The 20,389-nt window shown below is 45.9% G+C and overlaps 1 protein-coding gene across 1 annotated transcript in view; it reads right to left on the minus strand.

Moving 5' to 3' along the window:
- PHLPP1 (PH domain and leucine rich repeat protein phosphatase 1) overlaps positions 1 to 20,389 on the minus strand; it is a 218,664-nt gene that overhangs the window by 44,181 nt on the left and 154,094 nt on the right. Inside the window, exons 6-9 of the mRNA XM_060244368.1 lie at positions 18,463 to 18,693; positions 14,030 to 14,232; positions 11,478 to 11,538; positions 4,920 to 5,015 (exon numbers count right to left, since the gene is read on the minus strand). Coding sequence (XP_060100351.1) covers positions 4,920 to 5,015; positions 11,478 to 11,538; positions 14,030 to 14,232; positions 18,463 to 18,693 — 591 coding nt within the window. The remainder of the gene's footprint in view (positions 1 to 4,919; positions 5,016 to 11,477; positions 11,539 to 14,029; positions 14,233 to 18,462; positions 18,694 to 20,389) is intronic.

Here is a 20,389-nt window from a genome sequence, read left to right on the forward strand (position 1 = left end):
TCTTCGTTCGCGAAGCCAAGCCGAGAGAGAGAGACCTTTGCCAGAGAGTGTACACCCCTTAGAGCATGTTGTTGTTTTGCAAAACTGGACACCGAACACGAAGTAGCTGAACACAAATTAGCTCCGAGTGAAAATACCACCACAGCCAGGGCCGGCCCTGCCGCTAGGCAAACTAGGCAGTTGTCTAGGGCACCAAGAGGCGGGGGGGTGGCAAATCGGGCTCTTGCCCCCCCCCTCCAGTGCCCCAGGCAAGCACTTAGCTTGCCCTCCTCCCCGCCACTGCTAGCTCCCTCCGGGCCGCCGCCCTCCTGGTGCTCTGCTTGCGCACTTCTTCAGATAGATATCTATCTGAAGAAGTGTGCATGCACACGAAAGCTTATAACCAGAATTACACTTTGTTGGTGTTAAAGGTACCACTGGACTCAAACTTTGTTTGCTGCTTTGGACCAGTATGGCTACCCACGGCCTTGCTCAAACACACTAAATAATGCACTTCCAACCCACTTTTAATGCACTTTCCAACTGGATTTTACTGTGTGAACTGGCAAAATCCAGCTGGAAAGTGGATCGAAAGTGAATTATTTAGTGTGTGTGATTGCTCCACCTGAATCTATGGCGGGGGAGAGAAATGACTGAGCTGAGGAAACTATATATATCAGGGGTGTCAAACATGCAGTTCGGGGGCTGAATCAGGCCCCCAGAAGGCTCCTATCAGACCCCAAGCGACTGGCTGTCATCTGCTTCCTTCTCCCTCTCTCTTGCTTCCTTCTGCATAACAGCTTGCTTTGCCAGGCTTGCTCAATTACACTGGGGCTACAGAAGCAGAGGCACTGCCAGGCTCTCTCAATCGTACAGCAGAACTACTGAGCCAAGCTTCTCTTCCTTCGATTGACTGAGCCCCCCACCCCAGTCCCTGAGGAAGGAAGGAAAGAGCCAGAGCTTCCTTTGCCCAGTTCCCTGGATCCCATGGGAGAAATACAAAGAAAGCACCTTTAAGACCAATGGGTGCTAACATTTTAAGCATGTCTTAAGTTTTTAAAAATATATTTGTGTCTGTCTATGTTCTTTATAAAATTTATATCTCTGTTACCTTATCTTAAATAGGTACACACATGGCTCAGCCCAGCATGGCCGGCCATCCTGACATTTCATTTCATTTTATTCGATTTATATCCCGCCCTCCCCACCGAGGCGGCTCAGGGCGGCTCACAACATAAAATTCTAACAATAAGATGAATGAATATTAAAATACATTAAATAGTTTACAGCCCAACAAGGTCTCTTATATGTCAAATCCGGCCCTCGAAACAGATGATTTCAACACCCCTGATATATATATATATATTTTAAAGATTGTGACAGGTGACCTGAGACATGCAGCAAAACCCTGCTACTAGACTCTCACATATTGCAAGCCTGAATTGGGGGGGTGGCGGGGGGGCAAGGTTATAGTATAGCACGCCGTACATCACCTAAGAACCACATATACATACACTCTAATATGCAGCCACATATACTCTTCTACATGCTTCTGCAATTATATACAAACAGCATTTAGGCAATGTTTTAAATTCAATGTTCTTGGAACATAACACCAGCCATGTTGGATCAGGCCAAAAAGGCCCATCTAATCCAGCCTTCTGTTCATGGAGTGGCCAACTGTAAGCCCACAGGATGGCCACAACTGCATCCTCACGCCCATGCTCTCGGGGAATCTCATCTGTCATTTTAAAAAGAGACACGCCGGCTTTCCTGCCCTCAAAGATTGGTTTGGATACATGTACATAACACTCGGTAAACTGCTGGAAGCCCCAGAGAAGAGAGAGGTTCCTATTACGCCGGCCAGAAAGGAAGTGTAAACAGAACGGGCTATGCCATATATACAAGTATGTGGCAGCCGCTAAGCCAGTTTTAGAAACAGGCAAGTTTTTAAACATTTGGAGGAGGAGGAGGAGGAGGAAGAAGAAGAAGATGATGATATTGGATTTATATCCCACCCTATACTCTGAATTTCAGAGTCTCAGAGCAGCTCACAATCTTCTTTATCTTCCTCCCCCACAACAGACATCCTGTGAGGTAGGTGGGACTGAGAGAGCTCTCCCAGAAGCCGCCCTTTCAAGAACAACTCTGCGAGAACTATGGCTGACCCAAGGCCATTCCAGCAGCTGCAAGTGGAGGCGTGGGGAATCAAACCCGGTTCTCCCAGATCAGAGTCTGCACACTTAGCCACCACACCAAACCAGCTTTAGCCCATTAAGCCTCATCTGGGCTGTGATCACACACACTGAATAATGCACTTTCAATCAACTTGCAATGTTCTTTTCAACTGGATTTTACTGTGTGAACTGGCAAAAGCCAGTTGGAAAGTGCATTGAAATCGGATTGAAAGCACATTATATATAGTGTGTGTGATCGCAGCAGCTCTGCACCTACTGGAGGAAAAATGAAGAGAAAGTGCAAGAGATTTATCCCCCACAAAACAGGAACATAAGAGAAGCCATGTTGGATCAGGCCAATAGCCCATCCAGTCCAACGCTCTGTGCCACACAGTGGCCAAAAAACCCATGTGCCATCAGGAGATCCGTCAGTGGGGCCAGGACACTAGAAGCCCTCCCACTGTGCCCCCCAAGCACCAAGAATGCAGAGCATCACTGCCCCAGACAGAGAGTTCCAACGATACACTGTGGCTGAACTGCAAAAACTCAGCATGTTAGAATTTTTTAAAGCACCTGATTATTAAATAATAAGATCAAAGCACGGATCTGTATGATGTTCAGCAGATGACATTCAAAGCACACCAAGACAGTATTCATCAGTATGGATGATAATTCAAGAGAATTATTAATGCATATGCAGGTATTTCATTTTAATTGTTTTCCATCTTCAAGTCTCAATAAGATCCTGGTTTTTCCCTCGAAGTCTTCCCCCACGGCACCTGCGCCACGCCACTTTCCCTCCGCTGCTCTACAAACTGATCAGAACCGGTTCAGGTATTTGCAATACCTTTACAGACCAAGTACTTTGCAAGAGAAGCTACCAAGCAATGAACAATTTGTTTTAAGGCAACCATCTGCTCTCGGACCGTCCATCATCTAATCCGTTTGTTAAGCAAAACTGATTAGACAAAGATTGGTTGATACTAAATTGCAGGTTCTCAAAAGCTTTGCTAAAGGCAGATGTTCACCCTTGAGTTTGGGGTTTTTACCTCCTGGGTATAGGGCAGAATATTTCACCTGCCTAACTGCCCCTTTTGGGCACATATCGTGTGCACATATTACGTGGCTCCCAGTAGTAATGTAGGGCTCTGAGAGCTGGACCATAAGGAAGGCTGAGCACAGAAAAATAGATGCTTTTGAGATGTGGTGCAGAAGAAGAATCTTGAGAGTCCCTTGGACTGCAAGAAGATCTGATCAGTCAGTCCTAAGGGAAATCAACCTTGACAGTTCCCTGGAAGGTCAGATGCTGAAGCTGAAGCTTAGATACTTTGGCCACCCAATGAGAAGGGAGTACTCCCTGGAGAAGACCCTGATGCTGGGAAAGACAGAAGGCAAAAGAAGAAGGGGACAGAAAAAGAAGAGATGGCTGGACAGCATTACTGATATAACAAACACGAATTTGAGCAGACTTCGGAGGATGGTGGAAGACAGGAGGGCCTGGCGTGACTTTGTCCATAGGGCCGCAAAGAGTCAGACTCGACTGTGCGAATGAAAAACAAAAATGCCCCTTGGCAACACAAAGCCTATTCGCTAGCTAGGTTCAATGTGCTACCACATGCGATACTTCTTGGAAGATTCCATAAAACTCCCTATGCTGACAGACTGCGCACTTGTGCATGTCCAGAGATAGAAACTTTAGAACGTGTGTTCTTAAACTATACTTTTTGCTCTGACCTGTGCTCCATACTCATTGAGCCCTGTTTGAGTGAGCAAACAGCGAAGCCCGACAAACATAAAATTGTCTTCTTGTTGTCAGCTCAGAAGCGATCGGTAATTGAAACTGTTGCAAATTTTTTATATCTAGCATCTCAGAGGCGCTTAATGTATTTGCAGATTGCCATTGGATGGATGGACTGGTTCCCTGTTAGGTTCGATATCATGCCAATAAAGGTTACTGAATTGAGTTGAATTGAATTTGTTAAGCAGTGTATATATTTCAGGCAGAGATTCCTTTTAATATACCAGTGGTGGCCAAACTGTGGCTCGGAAGCCACATGTGGCTCTTTCACATATATTGTGTGGCTCTTGTAGCTCCCCTCCCCACCCCACCCCGCTGGCCAGCCCTGAAAAGGCATTTTTCTCTTTAATTCCTTCTCCAAGCCAATAATGGGGGGGCGGCCTTGAAGAATGCATTTAAAGTTGCATTATTTCTACCTCTCTCTCCTTCCCCATCTCCCGCTCTTCCTCTGTCACTTTCTCCCCCTCGCGTTCATGTCTTGAGGCTCTCAAACATCGGCCATTTATTCTGTGTGGCTCTTACATTAAGCAAATTTGGACACCTCTGTAATATATAGACTCAGAGCAGGATTTCCCACTCAAGACATCTTGGCCCCTCTAAAAAACCTAAGGAAAAGAACAGCAATGCATTTTTGTCAACTGCTTGGTACTGGTAGGAACCTACTGTAACATTAAAAAGGAACAAGTTTGCATCTTTGAAAGGATGCATGTGCTGTTTTAGAACTTCTGCCTGGAAATCAAAGAGACTGGGGTGTTTGTTTTGCTTTTGTCCACATGAAAGCATAGAAGGAAGGGCTGTGCTGAGGTTTATGGCAGAAGGACACCCTACAGAGGTTCACAAACATCAAACAGAAGATCAAAGCACCCTCTTGTCCATCAGTAAAAGAAACTAAACACTGACTGGGCAATTAATTCCCAATTGCACATCCGATTCCTGGTTGTGTAACTTGATCCGCAAGGACTCACCGGGCAGGCAGCTCTCGGATCTGATTGTGGCCAATATCAAGGACTTCAAGCTTTCTGCTATCGCAAACCCACTCTGGAAGACTCTCAAGGTGGTTTCTGCAGAGCAAAAGAGAGAACAAATAATAGTTCATAGAGAGCAAACATATAGAGATCTTTTTTTTTTTTTTTAGCAGGAACGCACAGGAACCCAGTTCCAACTGGCTTGGCATCAGGGGGCGTGGCCTAATATGCAAATGAGTGCCTGTTGGAGAAGATGAGAGAGAGAGAGAGAGAGAGAGTAGTGAGAGTCAGTTGGGTGTAGTGGTTAAGCGTGCGGACTCTTTTCTGGGAGACCCGGGTTTGATTTCGCACTCCTCCACTGGCAGTTGCTGGAATGGCCTTGGGTCAGCCATAGCTCTCACAGAGTTGTCCTTGAAAAGGCAGCTTCTGGGAGAGCTCTCTCAGCCCCACCCACCTCACAGGGTGTCTGTTGTGGGAGAGGAAGATAAAGGAGATTGTGAGCACTCTGAGACCTTGAGATTCGGAGTGGAGGGCAGAATATAAATCCAATATCTTCTTCTTCATCTTCTTCTTCTTATAGTTAAGGGGCGTGAAAGCAAAAAGCTAGCAGACATGTTTTAAACCATGGGCAGGCAACATCACAAACTATTCGGAACTCTTGCGTAACGCTCACGACTGTGCCAAGTGGAATTATCTACTGGGTTTGAGCAGTGTTCCCTCTAAGCTGCAGTCTCTTGTGAGAAAAATTCTGCTTTGTGAGCTACTGACGTTAATGTTGTGAGCGACTGCATAAATTAGTGTGCTCTGGGGCAATTTTTCCCGAGACAAAAATGTGTGAGCTGGAGGCTAAGCATCTGTGAGCTAGCTCATGCTAACTGAGCTTAGAGGGAACACTGGTTTTGACCCAGCCGTGCTGTGGTATTCATTACGTTTTAAGACAGGCCGTAACCACATCTTTTTAAGAAGTCATGGCTGATACTGAGCATTATAGAAGCGTGATCTTTAAAAATGAGCGGTAGTAGCATTTTGAACTGCTCCATCATTGGGAGAACCAAGCAAAACGACCCAAGCCAAGATAAAGAAAAATGCGGGGGGGGGGGGGGAGGGAATGCCAATATTAACTGCAACAACATTCAATTCTGTTAAGCGTTTCCATTCCGAAGTGAAGCTCTCCATTTGGGTTTACCCAGGTGTCGTTTTGTAAAAAAAATAAAGTGGTGGGGCTCATCCAGGGATTGTTATGCAGCCGCCATCTACTATTCAATGGGCAAGGTAGGTAGGTGGGGAGGAGGAGGGAGGGGGAACCATCAGAAAGGTTCAGGAGCTGCGCTCCTGTGATGTCCTGCTGAATTCAAGGCCTGGATTTACAAAATGAATAACTTTAAAAGATTTGCCAGGACGGCTTTTGAACACTCACTCATTGATAGCTTCTTGTTGAATAACAAGAAATAATCAGAAGAGACCGCAGAGCTGTAGCTACAGCCCAATTAATTACTGAACTGTGACCGGGAAGATCTGCATTCATTACTTAAGCACTGTTATTTGCTAGAAAAAAAACAACCACTTGAGCTCATGAATCTATATATATCCTACTAAATTGTGTTCTATTTATTTATTTACTCTTCGGATTGACCTCCTTTCAGTTGTAGTGGCTCCCAAGGGAGTTTACGACAAGCACGTTTCTTTTTTAAAATCCTCATCCAAAAAAGGAAAAAACCATCTGAAACAGCAGGACGATCAAAACGCAGCAAAACCAGCACAAAAATGACTTCTTTTGCATAATTGTCTGGGTGACCTGAGTTCGAATCCCCACTAGTGCCATGGAAGCTCGCTGGGTGACCTTGGGCCAAGTCACACACGCACTCAACCTAACCTATCTGGTAGGGTTGTCGCGAAGATAAAATGGAGGAGAGAACAACGTAAGCCGATTTGTGAACTGCTGGGGGGAAAAAAGGTCAAGGTAGTCCCCTGTGCAAGCACCCCATCGTTACTGACCCATGGGGTGACGTCACATCATGACATTTTCTTGGCAGACTTTTTATGGGGTGGTTTGCCATTACCTTCCCCAGTCACCTATACTTTACCCCCCAGCGAACTGGGTACTCCTTTTACCGACCTCAGAAGGATGGAAGGCTGAGTCAACCTTGAGCCGGCTACCTGAACCCAGCTTCCGCTGGGATTGAACTCAGGTCAGGAGTAGAGTTTAGACTGCAGTACTGCAGCTTGCCACCCTGCGCCACGGGGCTCTTTCACTGCAGAGAAAGGCGCAGTATAAATAAATAGGAATATATAAATATAATTGCCAATGGCAGAGAGAAAAAGGGCAAGTTTCTGCGGCTCCCGTCCCATGATAGGCTGGGCTTGCTGAACCCGGGACTGGAAGGGACTCAAAAGAACGGAGGTCCAGCCAGAGAGCTTGGCAGGACCAACTGATGGTACCTTGACTGGGGAGCTTGTGTGAAAGAACGCTCTCGTGAAACACAGAGGGTTAAAAAAGCACCCTTTCCTTTTTATTCCATGTGGAGAGAAGCTTTAACAAAATGCTGGCCCGCAGCCTGCAGGCAGGAGACATCAGAGAACAAAGGGGTTTAAAAGTTTGGTGTAGTGGCTAAGTGCGTGGACTTTTATCTGGGAGAACCCGGTTTGATTCCCCGCTCCTCCACTTGCACCTGCTAGCATGGCCTTGGGTCAGCCATAGCTCTGGCTGAGGTTTTCCTTGAAAGGGCAGCTGCTGGGAGAGCCCTCTCCAGCCCCACCCACCTCACAGGGTGTCTGTTGTGGGGGAGGAAGGGAAAGGAGATTGTGAGCCGCTCTGAGACTCTTCGGAATGGAGGGCGGGATATAAATCCAATATCATCATCTTCTTCTTTAATTGTACCCCCAAAACGTTGCAAGCATCTTCCCAACTGCAAGCATCTACAAGAAGGCGCACGGTCTCTTTGGAATGCATTCACTATTTAAAATACATCTTTCACAGGACTCTAAAATAAACACCATGCTAATCAAACACAATCCTCTGCAGGGGGAAGATTCATGCACCACAGACCTTTTCAGTATGCCATCTTATTATGAAAGCGAGTCATTAAAATAGTCTCTGAGATATTGTGAAATCCAGGATTGCTCATTACGATGCTTACAGGGAATAAGGAAACCTTTGCTTTGCCCCAATAAATCACAACGACTTAGCCATGCAAACATCGTGATGAGTTGCTGGCACGCAAGTCCACTGACTCATGCGCTTCTATGCTTCAAGTCACCGGCAACACCCTCCGGCGACGCCCCCTGTGTGTCTCTGCGGGGCTCCAGTTTGGACAGAACGGTCTGTTGGCTCTTTGTGGTGAGCTGGAAGGGGGGGGGGGGACTGCTCTTAAAAAAACCATCTCTCCAAAATGCGCATGGCCCTTTCTTCTGAGAATCAGATTGTAATCCTGCTCGGCAAATCCTGCCAGTTTAACCAGTTTGTGGAGAGCCAGTCTGGTGTAGTGGTTAAGTGTGCGGACTCTTATCTGGGAGAACCGGGTTTGATTCCCCACTCCTCCACTTGCACCTGCTAGCATGGCCTTGGGTCAGCCATAGCTCTGGCTGAGGTTGTCCTTGAAAGTGAGAGCCCTCTCCAGCCCCACCCACCTCACAGAGTGTCTGTTGCGGGGGAGGGAGATAAAGGAGATTGTAGGCCGCTCTGAGCCTCTGTCCTTGAAAGGGCAGCTGCTGTGAGAGCCCTCTCAGCCCCACCCACCTCACAAAGTGTCTGTTGTGGGGGGAGAAGATATAGGAGATTGTAAACCGCTCTGAGTCTCTGTCCTTGAAAGGGCAGCTGCTGTGAGAGTCCTTGAAAGGGCAGCTGCTGAGGAGATTGTAAGCTGCTCTGAGTCTCTGATTCAGAGAGAAGGGCGGGGTATAAATCTGCAATTCTTCTTCTTAGCGATGTCTGCCCACCCTGTTCAGAAACAGCATCATGTGCGGCAAAGGAGAGCCCTTTTGTGTTTTCAAACCCATGCTTAGAACAGGGGTGGCCAAACTGTGGCTCTTTCACACATATTGTGTGGCTCTTGAACCCCCCTCTGCCCTGTTGGCTGGCTTGAAAAAGAAATTTCTCTCTTTAAAGCACTTCTCCAAGCTGAGCCAGCCAGAGGCTTGGAGAACGCATTTAAAGTTAAAGTTGCTTTCTTTCCACCTCTCCCACCTTCCCCCCATCTTCCTGCCTTCCTTTCTTTGTGGCTCTCAAACAGCTGGCGCTCATGTCTTGTGGTTCTCAAACACCTAACGTTTATTCTATGTGGCTCTTACATTAAGCAAGTTTGGCCGCCCCTGGGTTAAAACATCGCAGTAGATGCTTCAAGAGATGCGGGAATGAAGTGCCCGAAGGGACAGAGACACATGGGAAAGACAGAGGAGTCGATTGATCCTTTTCCACGCGCCTTCCCTTTCGTTTCCTTCCCAAGGTCTCGTTACTAGAGGTCAGCTTTTACGTTCTTATTTGGAGTGGCTTTTTACTCAGGGCTGCCGATTTAACTCTTGTGATTCGCCCGAGTCTGAACACATGCTAGGAACAAACACAAGTGACCACACAAACCCCGGTTGGCTGCGGGCCCTGGCTGAATCAACACAGGGTGGCAAAACCGGTCCCAGTGTTTATTATTTTTATTTGAATGCTACAGACCAAGCCAGACATATTTGGCTGTTAGTTCTTTCCTGGGCTCAAAACGTTAACGCACTTTTGTTGGTGAACGGAAGGCGAATGTTTGTCAAAGTGCAACATGCAAAGCCTTTATTTCATAACAGCTGCTACCAGTAATGTGAATGTCAGAAGGCGGTGCCTGTTTAAGCTCTGTACTGGAGTCCCTGTTTACAAATAATTGTTGATACTGGGAAGCCATGACGCATTGGTTGGTGCAAAAGTCTACGACTGAAAAAGGCGTGGCCGAAACCGGTGTTGTGGACTAACTTTTTGCTACGTTGATGGCTACTTTCCCTGGATTCGTGTCAAGGAATGACGGATATTGAGGCCTTTACTTCCCGGAAAGGAAAGGTCCCCTGTGCAAGCACCAGTCGTTTCCGACTCTGGGGTGACGTTGCTTTCACAACTTTACTTCCTGCATCTCTATATAAGACTTTTCCATGAAATTGACTTTTTTGATGTTCTTGTTGAGTGACTGGTATTGTATGCATTTTGTGCTACTCAGTTTCTGGTGTTTTCCATAACATACATCAAAGCAGGGGTGTCAAACTCATTTGTGACTATTATGATGAAGATGATGATGATGATGAAGAAGAAGATGATGATGATACTGGATTTATATCCCGCCCTCCACTCCAAATCTCAGAGTGGCTCACAATCTCTTTTATCTTCCTCCCCCACAAGAGACACCCTGTGACGTGGGTGGGGCTGGAGAGGGCTCTCACAGCAGCTGCCCTTTCAAGGACAACTTCTATGAGAGCTATGGCTGACCCAAGGCCATTCCAGCAGGTGCAAGTGGAGGAGTGGGGAATCAAACCCGGTTCTCCCAGATAAGAGTCTGCACACTTGTTGGGCCAAGCCAAGTCAGGCCAAGCCATGTGTATATTTATTTAAGCGTATGTAGCAGAGATGTAAACTTTATAAAGGACACAGACAAACAGAATTAAAGTGGGGGGTTTTTTGTGAGGTAGGTGGGGCTGAGAGAGCTCTCCCAGAAGCTGCCCTTTCAAGGACAACTCCTGTTATAGCTATGGCTGACCCAAGGCCATTCCAGCAGCTGCAAGTGGAGGAGTGGGGAATCAAACCCAGTTCTCCCAGATAAGAGTCCATACACTTAAGCACTACACCAAAAGGGCTTTTTTATAAAGGGAATATGGTTGTGTGGTGCTTAGGGTACTGGGCTAGCATCTGGGAGACCCGGCTTGGATCCCCACTCCGCCATGGAAGCTTCCTAGGGGACTTGGGGCATGCTGCTTTTAGTCCCCACTGGGGACAGAAGCAGGGCTTTGTTTTGTTGCAGGAACTGCTTTGCATATTAGGCCACACACCCCTGATGTAGCCATTCCTCCTGGAGCTTACAGCAGGTCCTGTGCTAAGAACCCTGTAAGCTCCAGGAGGATAGGCTACATCAAAGGCAAGGCTTTTGTTGCAGGAACTGCTTTGCATATTAGGCCACACCCCATGATGCAGCCAATCCTCCTGGAGCTTTCAGTAGGTCCTGTGCTAAGAGCCCTGTAAGCTCTAGGAAGACTGGCTACATCAGGGGTGTGTGACCTAATGTGCAAAGGAGTTCCTGCTACAAATCAAAGCCCTGGACAGAGGTAAGATATAAACAAAAATAAAATTAAAAGTGCCTTTATTGTTTCGTTGATGTGTTGTCATTAAAATTAATTAATTTTTAAGTTCCTTTATTGTCCAACGTATTGTATGTACTATCTTGTGTTTATTGCACTGATTTCTAGTTTGGTAATCCATTTATAGCATCACTTGCTGTATGCATTAAACTGTTCTTAAGTGGTGTGATCTGCCTGGGACTTCAGCAAGAAAGGAGGACTAAAAATGAAGGAATCAAAAAGGAACGACACAGTAACTTAACTTACCGAGAGATATCCATATAGGTTAGATAGTTTGGAACGGGGTACACATCAAGGTGAACAAGTTCTGAAAGGAAAACACACACAGTAAACACCCAAATTTTAAAATAAAACATATAAATATAAATCCCGAAGTGTACTAGGGGAAGGCCTAATGATCTGAGACATTAAAACATTTTCACAACCAACCACCATATCAGGTATTCTCAGGGCTTTTTTTGAGCAGGAATGCACAGGAACGCAGTCCCAGCAGGCTTGGTGCCAGGGGGTGTGGCTTAAAATGCAAATGAGGCCCTGCTGAGCTTTTCCTACAAAAAGCCCCACGTGAAACAATTGTGGTGTCAGGGGTGTGTGGCCTAATATGCAAATGAGTTCCTGCTGGGCTTTTTCTACAAAGAAAGCCCCAGGTATTCTTATGTTTTTTTTAAAAAGGTAACGGTAGTCCCCTGTGTAAGCACCAGACATTTCCGACTCTGGGGTGATGTCGCATCACATTTTCACGGCAGACTTTTTACAGGGTGGTTTGCCACTTCCTTCCCCAGTTATCTACACTTCCCCCCCAGCAAGCTGGGTACTCATTTTACCAACCTTGGAAGGCTGAGTCAACCTTGAACCGGCTACCTGAACCCAGCTTCCACCGGGATCAAACGCAGGTCATGAGCAGAGCTTGGACTGCAATACTGCAGCTTCCCACTCTGCGCCACGGGGCTCTTTCCTTTCTTATGTACTAACCTACAATCACATTCAGCCTGGCCCTAGGTTGGATGGGGCCAGGCTAGCTCAATTTTGTCAGATCTTGGAAGCTAACCCAGGTCGGACCTGGTTAGTAATTGGATGGGAGACCACCCAGGAATACCAGGGTCCTGACATGGAGGCAGCTAGTTAGAAGGGGAAACTGCAGTGAGCTGATTGGTCAGGCCAAATCGCATCTCTTTTACCTGATGAGTTCCCTGCAGTTTCCCCTTTCCTGTATGGCTCCCTCCACATCTCCTCCACCTGTGGAACCCTGCTCGTTTTTGGGCTCTTTATTTATATTATTTATTTATTTTAAAGAATGGCACACTGCCTCTTGCAGCGCCTCACTTGGATGTGTCTGGAGTCTTGGAAGCTAGACTACCCTACGTTCTCCTACAAATGGACCTTGAGCTTGTTTGAAGGTTCTAGCAGGGGAGGGCAGAAATCGTATACCCTTGACCGAAGAACGGTACACTCCTTCTATCTGGGATGGTCGTCCTCTTCCACCGAGCGTGCAGCTTCGGGAGGGACACACATGGAACGGTGAGGGAGGCAGGGGACACCCTGGCGAATCACCCGCAGAACCACCCGCAGAATCAACCCTGGCGATCAATGGGGTGGCAGATGTCGCAGCCAGATCGTCCTCACATCCATTCATATTATTTTTTAAATAAACCTCTCTGGATCTCTCTGAAGAGAAAAGCAGCCTAGAAGTGCTTAAATAAATAAACATGAGGTGGCGTCTTTTTGGTCAAAAGTCAGGATTCGAATTGTAGAGTGGGCAGGGGTGAGCACCCCTTTCAGTTCTGAATTTCTGCTTTTGGATCACTGGCCAGATATCTCGATGCTAAAACCCAAGAGAGATTTTATTTCCCAGTTACTAGCAGCTGCCACAGACATACCATTCATTGCCTCTTGCTGGAAAGATCCAGCTAAACTTGCACTCGAAACATGGCACGATGGAATTTGGGAAACGTTCATTATGTCTCAAATGACTCAAAATGTATTCTTTTTAGGAGATTCTCTACTATCGAAAACTAACTGTATGCAATATTATTGGGTTCCAGTTATTGGTTTTCTTAAATCCAACAATGTTCTACCAAATCGACCAGATTAGAATACATGGTTGTTTACATAAATGAGTTTATTATATTCCTTATCAGTATTACATAAATGTGTTTATTGTCTCTCTTATCTGCAGTTTAAATAGTGATATTAGACAACGGATCATTAACTTTTCATTAATTATTCAGGAAACTTAAAATGTAAATTTGATAAAGATGGAGTCATCAATATATTAATATGTAACTTCCCTTGTAACTTTGTTTGAATGTTGGCTTATGAATACATATGTTGATCTCTAACACTAATTGTTTGTAATGCTTGGAATGAAACTCCTTATGTTTGTTATGTCAGTTAAGTTATTCAATAACATTTAAATGGGGAAAAATAAATAAATAAACATGAATACTAACATGGAAACTTTCCTGGAAGAAAACTCTTGCCTAGTTTATTCTGAATACTACTGAAAGAATACATGCAAACTGCTTTGAACATAAGTCTAAACAACATGAATTACTCACTGTATACAGTGCAACAGTAATATGAATTACTGACTATTTCTGCGGCTGCTACATTTCCCACTGGTCTAGATCACTCTCTTTAAATTTTTATTGTTACTGGTAAACGCTTTATATAGTACCCCTGAGTATGGACTAGGTGTAAACCTCATCAAGTTTATAATAGCAGTACAAGCCAGAAAAGGTGTGGGGGAGGAGTGGTGGTGGAAACGAGTCCTTCGCTACATTAAAAGTCAAACTTACCATTCGAAGTGGCGTAGAGAGCTTTCAGCAAGTATCCGCTGATTTTGAGCGTTACCAGCTGGTTTCTTTCACAGTGCAGGATTTCCACGTTATTGAAGATGCCGGCATCCAGGGCTCCTAGTTTATTGTCCCGGAGGTCAAGCTGGGTCACGTGATGCAGGAAGTCAGCATCATCTGGCACCAACCTTCTGATGACATTTAGCCTGCGATGAGAGGTGAAGAATGAAGAACCATCAGTCACAGTCGCATTATTATGAACATGGGAAGCGGAAGGAATGGCTGTTCGCTTATTAATTCATCAGCATTATAAACCTACAAACTCAGCTCCCAATGTCCCCAAAGATGTGTGTGTGCCCCCACTCATCTTCCTTGAAAAGCTCAAAGTGGCCTACAAAGGGCACTCCCAAAGATGTCTCATAAAACCTACTCAGATTTTGCGGTTGCAGCCCAGAGCTTTTTTTGTAGCAGGAGCTCCTTTGCATATTAGGCCACACATCCCTGGTGTAGCCAATCCTCCAAGAACTTACAGGGCTCTTAGCACAGGGCCTCCTGTAAGCTCCAGGAGGATTGGCTACATCAGTGGGTGTGGCCTAATATGCAAAGGAGTTCCTGCTACAAAAAACGTCTTGGCTGTGCTAACCTAGGGTTACTTACTAGGCACAACAGTAAAGAGTCCAGTGGCACCTTTACGACTAGCAAATTTTATTGTAGCATGAGCTTTCGAGAAACACCGCTCTCTTCATCAGCTATGAGGCACATGCTGCTCCTACTGTCCTACTTAATGGCTGTACGGTGCCAAAGAGATCTGCACGGTAAGTTGAAAACAACAGTGGTGGCAAAGTGCAGTTAAGTAAGAAGAAGAAGATGAAGATATTGGATTTATATCCCGCCCTCCACTCCGAAAAGTCGCAGAGCGGCTCACAATCTCCTTTCCCTTCCTCCCCCACAACAGACACCCTGTGAGGTGGGTGGGGCTGGAGAGGGCTCTCACAGCAGCTGCCCTTTCAAGGAAAACCTCTACCAGGGCTATGGCTGACCCAAGGCCATTCCAGCAGGTGCAAGTGGAGGAGTGGGGAATCAAAACCGGTTCTTCCAGATAAGAGTCCACACACTTCACCACTACACCAAACTGGCTCTCCAACTTCAAACAACTATGCCAAAAAGCAAATCCTTACTTTTCAACTAGGAAAAATATTTAATTCTGTAGGTACATAAGCGTCAAAAATTCATACAACAATATCAAAATGAATAAAAACAAAAAATCCCACAAAGAGAATGTCCATACCACTGGGTGACTCTGAAGAAATTTTTCAGCCTTCACGGGGTGTATCACTCCAAAGGTTCAATGCAATACCGAGTCCAACCTCAGATATCAGCTTCAAAGGAAAATTCTCCTTCACGTGATCGCCAGCTTTATACCATGTCTCACTTATCACAGCTTTTTCAGAAGCCGCACAAATAACCTTGTAACATCATTCTGACTAACTCTTACTAACGCCCATTTTCGAGTTCTCAAATGACGGAATTCTACAAATGACGGTTTCTACTGTGAAGTGACCTCTTGTGACCAATGTTCCCTCTAAGCTGCAGAGTCTTGTGAGCAAAAATTCTACTTTGTGAGCTACTGGCATGAAAGTTGTGAGCAACTGCAGAAATCATTGTGCTCTGGGGTCATCCTTCCTGAGCTAAGACAAAAATGGGTGAGCTGGAAGCTAAAAATCTGTGAGCTAGCTCACGCTAACTCAGCTTCGAGGGAACGTCGCTTGTGACCCACCCTCGGCCCGCTTGTGGGGAAGGGAAGGATATAAATCAAATAAATAAATAAATATTCTTATTGTTGTAGAAGCTGTTGACATAGCTACCAGCTAAACAGGCACTGCTTTCACCGAGATATAATTTGGAATACCACCAGACAGTGTTCCCTCTAAGCTGAGTTAGCATGAGCTAGCTCACAGATTTTTAGCCTCCAGCTCACACATTTTTGTCTTAGCTCAGGAAGGAGATGGCCCCAGAACACAATAATTTTATGCAGTAGCTCACAACTTTAATGCCAGCCACGGAGTAGTATTTTTGCTCACAAGACTGCAGCTTAGAGGGAGCATTGCTACTGGATAAACAGGCTAGCCTGATCTTGTCAGATTCCGAAAGCTAAGCAGGCTAGTATTTGGACGGGAGACCGCCAAAGAATAGCAGGGTCAGGATGTGGTGGCAGGAAATGGCCAAACAACTCTGACCATCTCTTGCCTTGAAATCCCATGAAGGGTCGTCACAAGTCGATGACTTGAAGGCACATTCCACCACCAGCATAACTGGATATTTGGAGCAGGGGTGGAATTCTCGGAGGAGCTCCTTTGCCTATTAGGCCACACCCCCTAATGTAGCCAATCCTTCAAGAGCTTACAAAAAAGAGCCCTGTAAGCTCTTCGAGGATTGGCTACATCAGGGGGTGTGGCCTAATAGGCAAAAGGAGCTCCTGCTAGAATTCCACCCCTGATTTGGGGTGTTGCATTTATCACTAAAGATTATGCCTATGGAAAATAGAAGTCATTCTCTCTAACAACCAAGTACCCCAGAACTAATCTTGAGCTCAAAAAGATTCATAGTGCACATCTGCCTGACAACTGATCTTTTGCTTTTGTGGACATCCGCAAAAGTCATCCGGGACCGTCAATATTCTCATGTGAATGTAGACTAATCTATATGCATTTTCCAATGCTATTTAGAGTCTTTTGAGGGTAAAATGCAAGGCAGAACAATAAAAAGATATAGAAAACAAAAATGCAAGACACTGATATTTTCAGGGGGCAGCCGTGAAAGTCTGCAGTAGAACAGTCAGATCCAAATCCAGATCTTACCGACTGACAAGAGTTTCAGGGTATAAACCAGGGGTGTCAAACATGTGGCCCAGGGGCCAAATAAGGTCCCCAGAGGGCTCCTATCAGGGCCTCAAGCAACTGGCTGTCATCTGCTTCCTTCTTTCTCTCTCTTGCTTCCTTCTGCGTCACAGTTTGCTTTGCAAGGCTTGCTCAATCACACAGGAGCTACAGAGCAAAATCTCGATTTTCTCCATTGGCTGAGGCTCGGGGAGGAAAGGGGGGAGGGAGAGCTTGCTTTGCTAGGCTCTCTCAATCACACAGCAGAGCTACTGAGCCAAGTCTCTTTTCCTTCTATTGGCTGAGGCTCCTCCCCCTGGTCCCCTGGAAGGAAGGAAAGAGTCAGAGCTTCCTTTGCCCAGTTCCCTGGATCCCATGGGAGAGATACAAAGAAAGCATCTTTAAGACCAATTTATATCTCTGCTACCTAATCTTAAATAGGTACACACATGGTCTGGCCTGACATGGCCCAGCCCAACAAGGTCTCATATATGTCTGTTCTGGCCCTCATAAGAAATGAGTTTGACACAAAAAAGCTCCCTTCGTCAGACACAGCAGAGTACAAAGGGAGATCTAATTTTTGAATGCTTATACCTCTGAAATTCTTGTTAGTTTCTAAGGTGCTACCAGGCTCAAATCTAACTGGAAGTATGTACCGTAAATTCTCCTTGCTTCAGAATTATGCGTTCCACACAAGTACCCTGGCACCTGCCAGAAAGAACCCACACCCATTCGCACACAAGATTGTGGACAAAAGGAGGTAAAATCGAATTTGCCTTGCCCGGCCTGAGAGTTATTGCAGAAATAAAGGTGATCTATAAAAAGCAGACAACTGGATGATTTTATTGAACTCTTTAGCTTCACCCCCGGCGCTGAGTTGACAAGATCTATTAAATCATATAATAAAAACAATGCTTTGGGGCACAGTTAAAGAACAAGGGCAGCCAGCACACCAATATTCATAAAACACAGCCTCCTCGCTCTTTCAATTGTGTACATGTATCTTTTCACGAAAACAACATGGACAAGTAAAATGGGTTAATGGATTACCAGTGCTTCAAAGGATCAGAGTTATTTCTTGGGCTGTTGTATTTGATACCAATTAGGAAATAAGATATAAGGAATCACACTCTACATCACAAATGACACATTTTATGTATGCTTAGGAAGAAGAAAGAGCCCCGTGGCACAGAGTGGTAAAACTGCAGTACTGCAATCGGAGCCCTCTGCTCACGACCTGAGTTCGATCCCAGCGGAAGCTGGTTTAGGTAGCTGGCTCCAGGTTGACTCAGCCTTCCATCTTTCCGAGGTCAGTAAAATGAGTCCCCAGCTTGCTGGGGCTAAAGTGTAGATGACTGGGCAATGGCAAACCACCCCGTAAAAAGTCTGCCGTGAAAACGTTGTGAAAGCAACGTCACCCCAGAATCGAAAAGGACTGGTGCTTGCACAGGGGACCTTTCCTTTACCTTTTTTATGAAGAAGAAAGAATAAGGGGGGGGGGGGGGGGGAAGAGGAGGAGGCAGGGCAGGCTTAAAAAAAAATATTTGCAAGGGCACGTACCTTAAATCTATATGTCTAATGTGTGGCATTCTCCTTAGCGTCTGCAAACTGAGTGCTTCTATGCAATTTCCAGACATGCACAGCTTCTCCATGGCCGTGAGCTTCTCCAGCACTTCTGGAATGTCGGAGAATTCATTGAAGGAAAGGCCCAGATAGCTCAGCTGCTGCATCTTTCCCAACTCAGCAGGAAGGCTCTGGAGGAAGTTGCCGTCCAGCAAGAAGGTCTGTAAACTATTGAAGAGGGGAAGAGAGTCCATAAAGATCATGTTATCAGCCACAACTTGGATCTTTATAAGCTTGTACTGCAGCATGTACACCAATTACTAACTAATTTTTAAGTTCAATATCAAGGTATGTTTAATATCTGACAGTTTTCATGGTTTGGGGCCTGCATAAATGTTAAGATTTTAAAGGAGGCAAGCAAAGTTTAATTCAAGCAAAACTCTAGGGCAGGGGTGTCAAACATGCAGCCTGGGAGCCGAATCAGGCCCCTGGAGGGTTCCTATCAGGCCCCTGAGCAACTGGCTGTCATCTGTTTCCTTCTCTCTCTCTCTCTCTTGCTTCCTTCTGCATCACAGCTTGCTCTGCAAGGTTTGCTCAATCACACACGAGCTACAGAGCGAGAGCTATTTTCTCCATTGTCTGAGGCTCCTCCCTTGGGGAGGAAGGGGGAGAAGGCAGAGCTTGTTTTTCCAGTCTCTCTTAATTGCACAACAGAACGACTGAGCCAAGCCTCTCTTCCTTCTATTGGCTGAGGCTCCCCCCCTCCTGGTCCCCTGGGGAAGGAAGGAAAGAGCCAGAATTTCCTTTGCCCAGTTCCCTGGATCCCATGTGAGAGATACAAAGAGAGCATCTTTAAGACCAATGAGTGCTAACAGGTATACAGATGGCCTGGCCCAACCTGATACGGCCCGGCTCAACAAGGTCTCATTTGTGTTAGATCTGGCTCTCACAACAACTGAGTTTGACACCCCTGCTCTAGGGCATCTTTTTTGACTAGCCTTTTGGGATCTGGCACCTGAATTAATTTCGACTTTTCCCATGTTTCTCAGAACTACTGCACATATATGTAGCAGCCTATTGGCCCTAACACCCAAGTACCACCATGGATTGCAGGTGCCCTCCCTAATACATTCTGGGGAAAGGAAAGGAAAGTGGGAAGAACTCCACAGGGAAAATAGTGAGCCATTTCACCTGGATTCGGGAAGGAACAAAATTTGATCAGAAATAATTCTGGGACAAAATGTCCTTCAGAATCCAGGTGTTTCACAACGCACCATTTTTGGATTCCAAAATCCCAGAAGACAAGCAAGTCCACAGAATGCATGGCCTGCTTTAAACACACGCACACACACACACACAAACACACACAAAGGATTTGGAACTAGATCAATATCTATTTCATTGTTCCAGTTTGATGTAGTGGTTAAGTGTGCAGACTCTTATCTGGGAGAACCGGGTTTGATTTCCCACTCCTCCACTTGCAGCTGCTGGAATGGCCTTGGGTTAGCCATAGCTCTGGCAGAGGTTGTCCTTGAAAGGGCAGACTCTTATCTGGGAGAACCGGGTTTGATTTCCCACTCCTCCACTTGCAGCTGCTGGAATGGCCTTAGGCTAGCCATAGCTTTCACAGAGGTTGTTCTTGAAAGGGCAGCTGCTATGTGAGCCCTCTCAGCCCCACCCACCTCCCAGGGTGTCTGTTGTGGGGGGGAGAAGATATAGGAGATTGTAAGCCGCTCTAAGTCTCCGATTCAGAGAGAAGGGCGGGGTATAAATCTGCAGTCTTCTTCTTCCAGTAAGTAACTCGGACACAAACACAGACCCAGTGCTGAGCGGGGGAAAAACACCACAAGGTAATGATCGGAGTTGAAGTCATCTTAGATTATATAAATTAGGCGAAGAACAGGCTGCACCCGTTCCGTCACCT

The sequence above is a fragment of the Heteronotia binoei genome, chromosome 7 (genome assembly GCF_032191835.1).
Source record: "Heteronotia binoei isolate CCM8104 ecotype False Entrance Well chromosome 7, APGP_CSIRO_Hbin_v1, whole genome shotgun sequence".
NCBI classification, from domain to species: domain Eukaryota; kingdom Metazoa; phylum Chordata; class Lepidosauria; order Squamata; family Gekkonidae; genus Heteronotia; species Heteronotia binoei.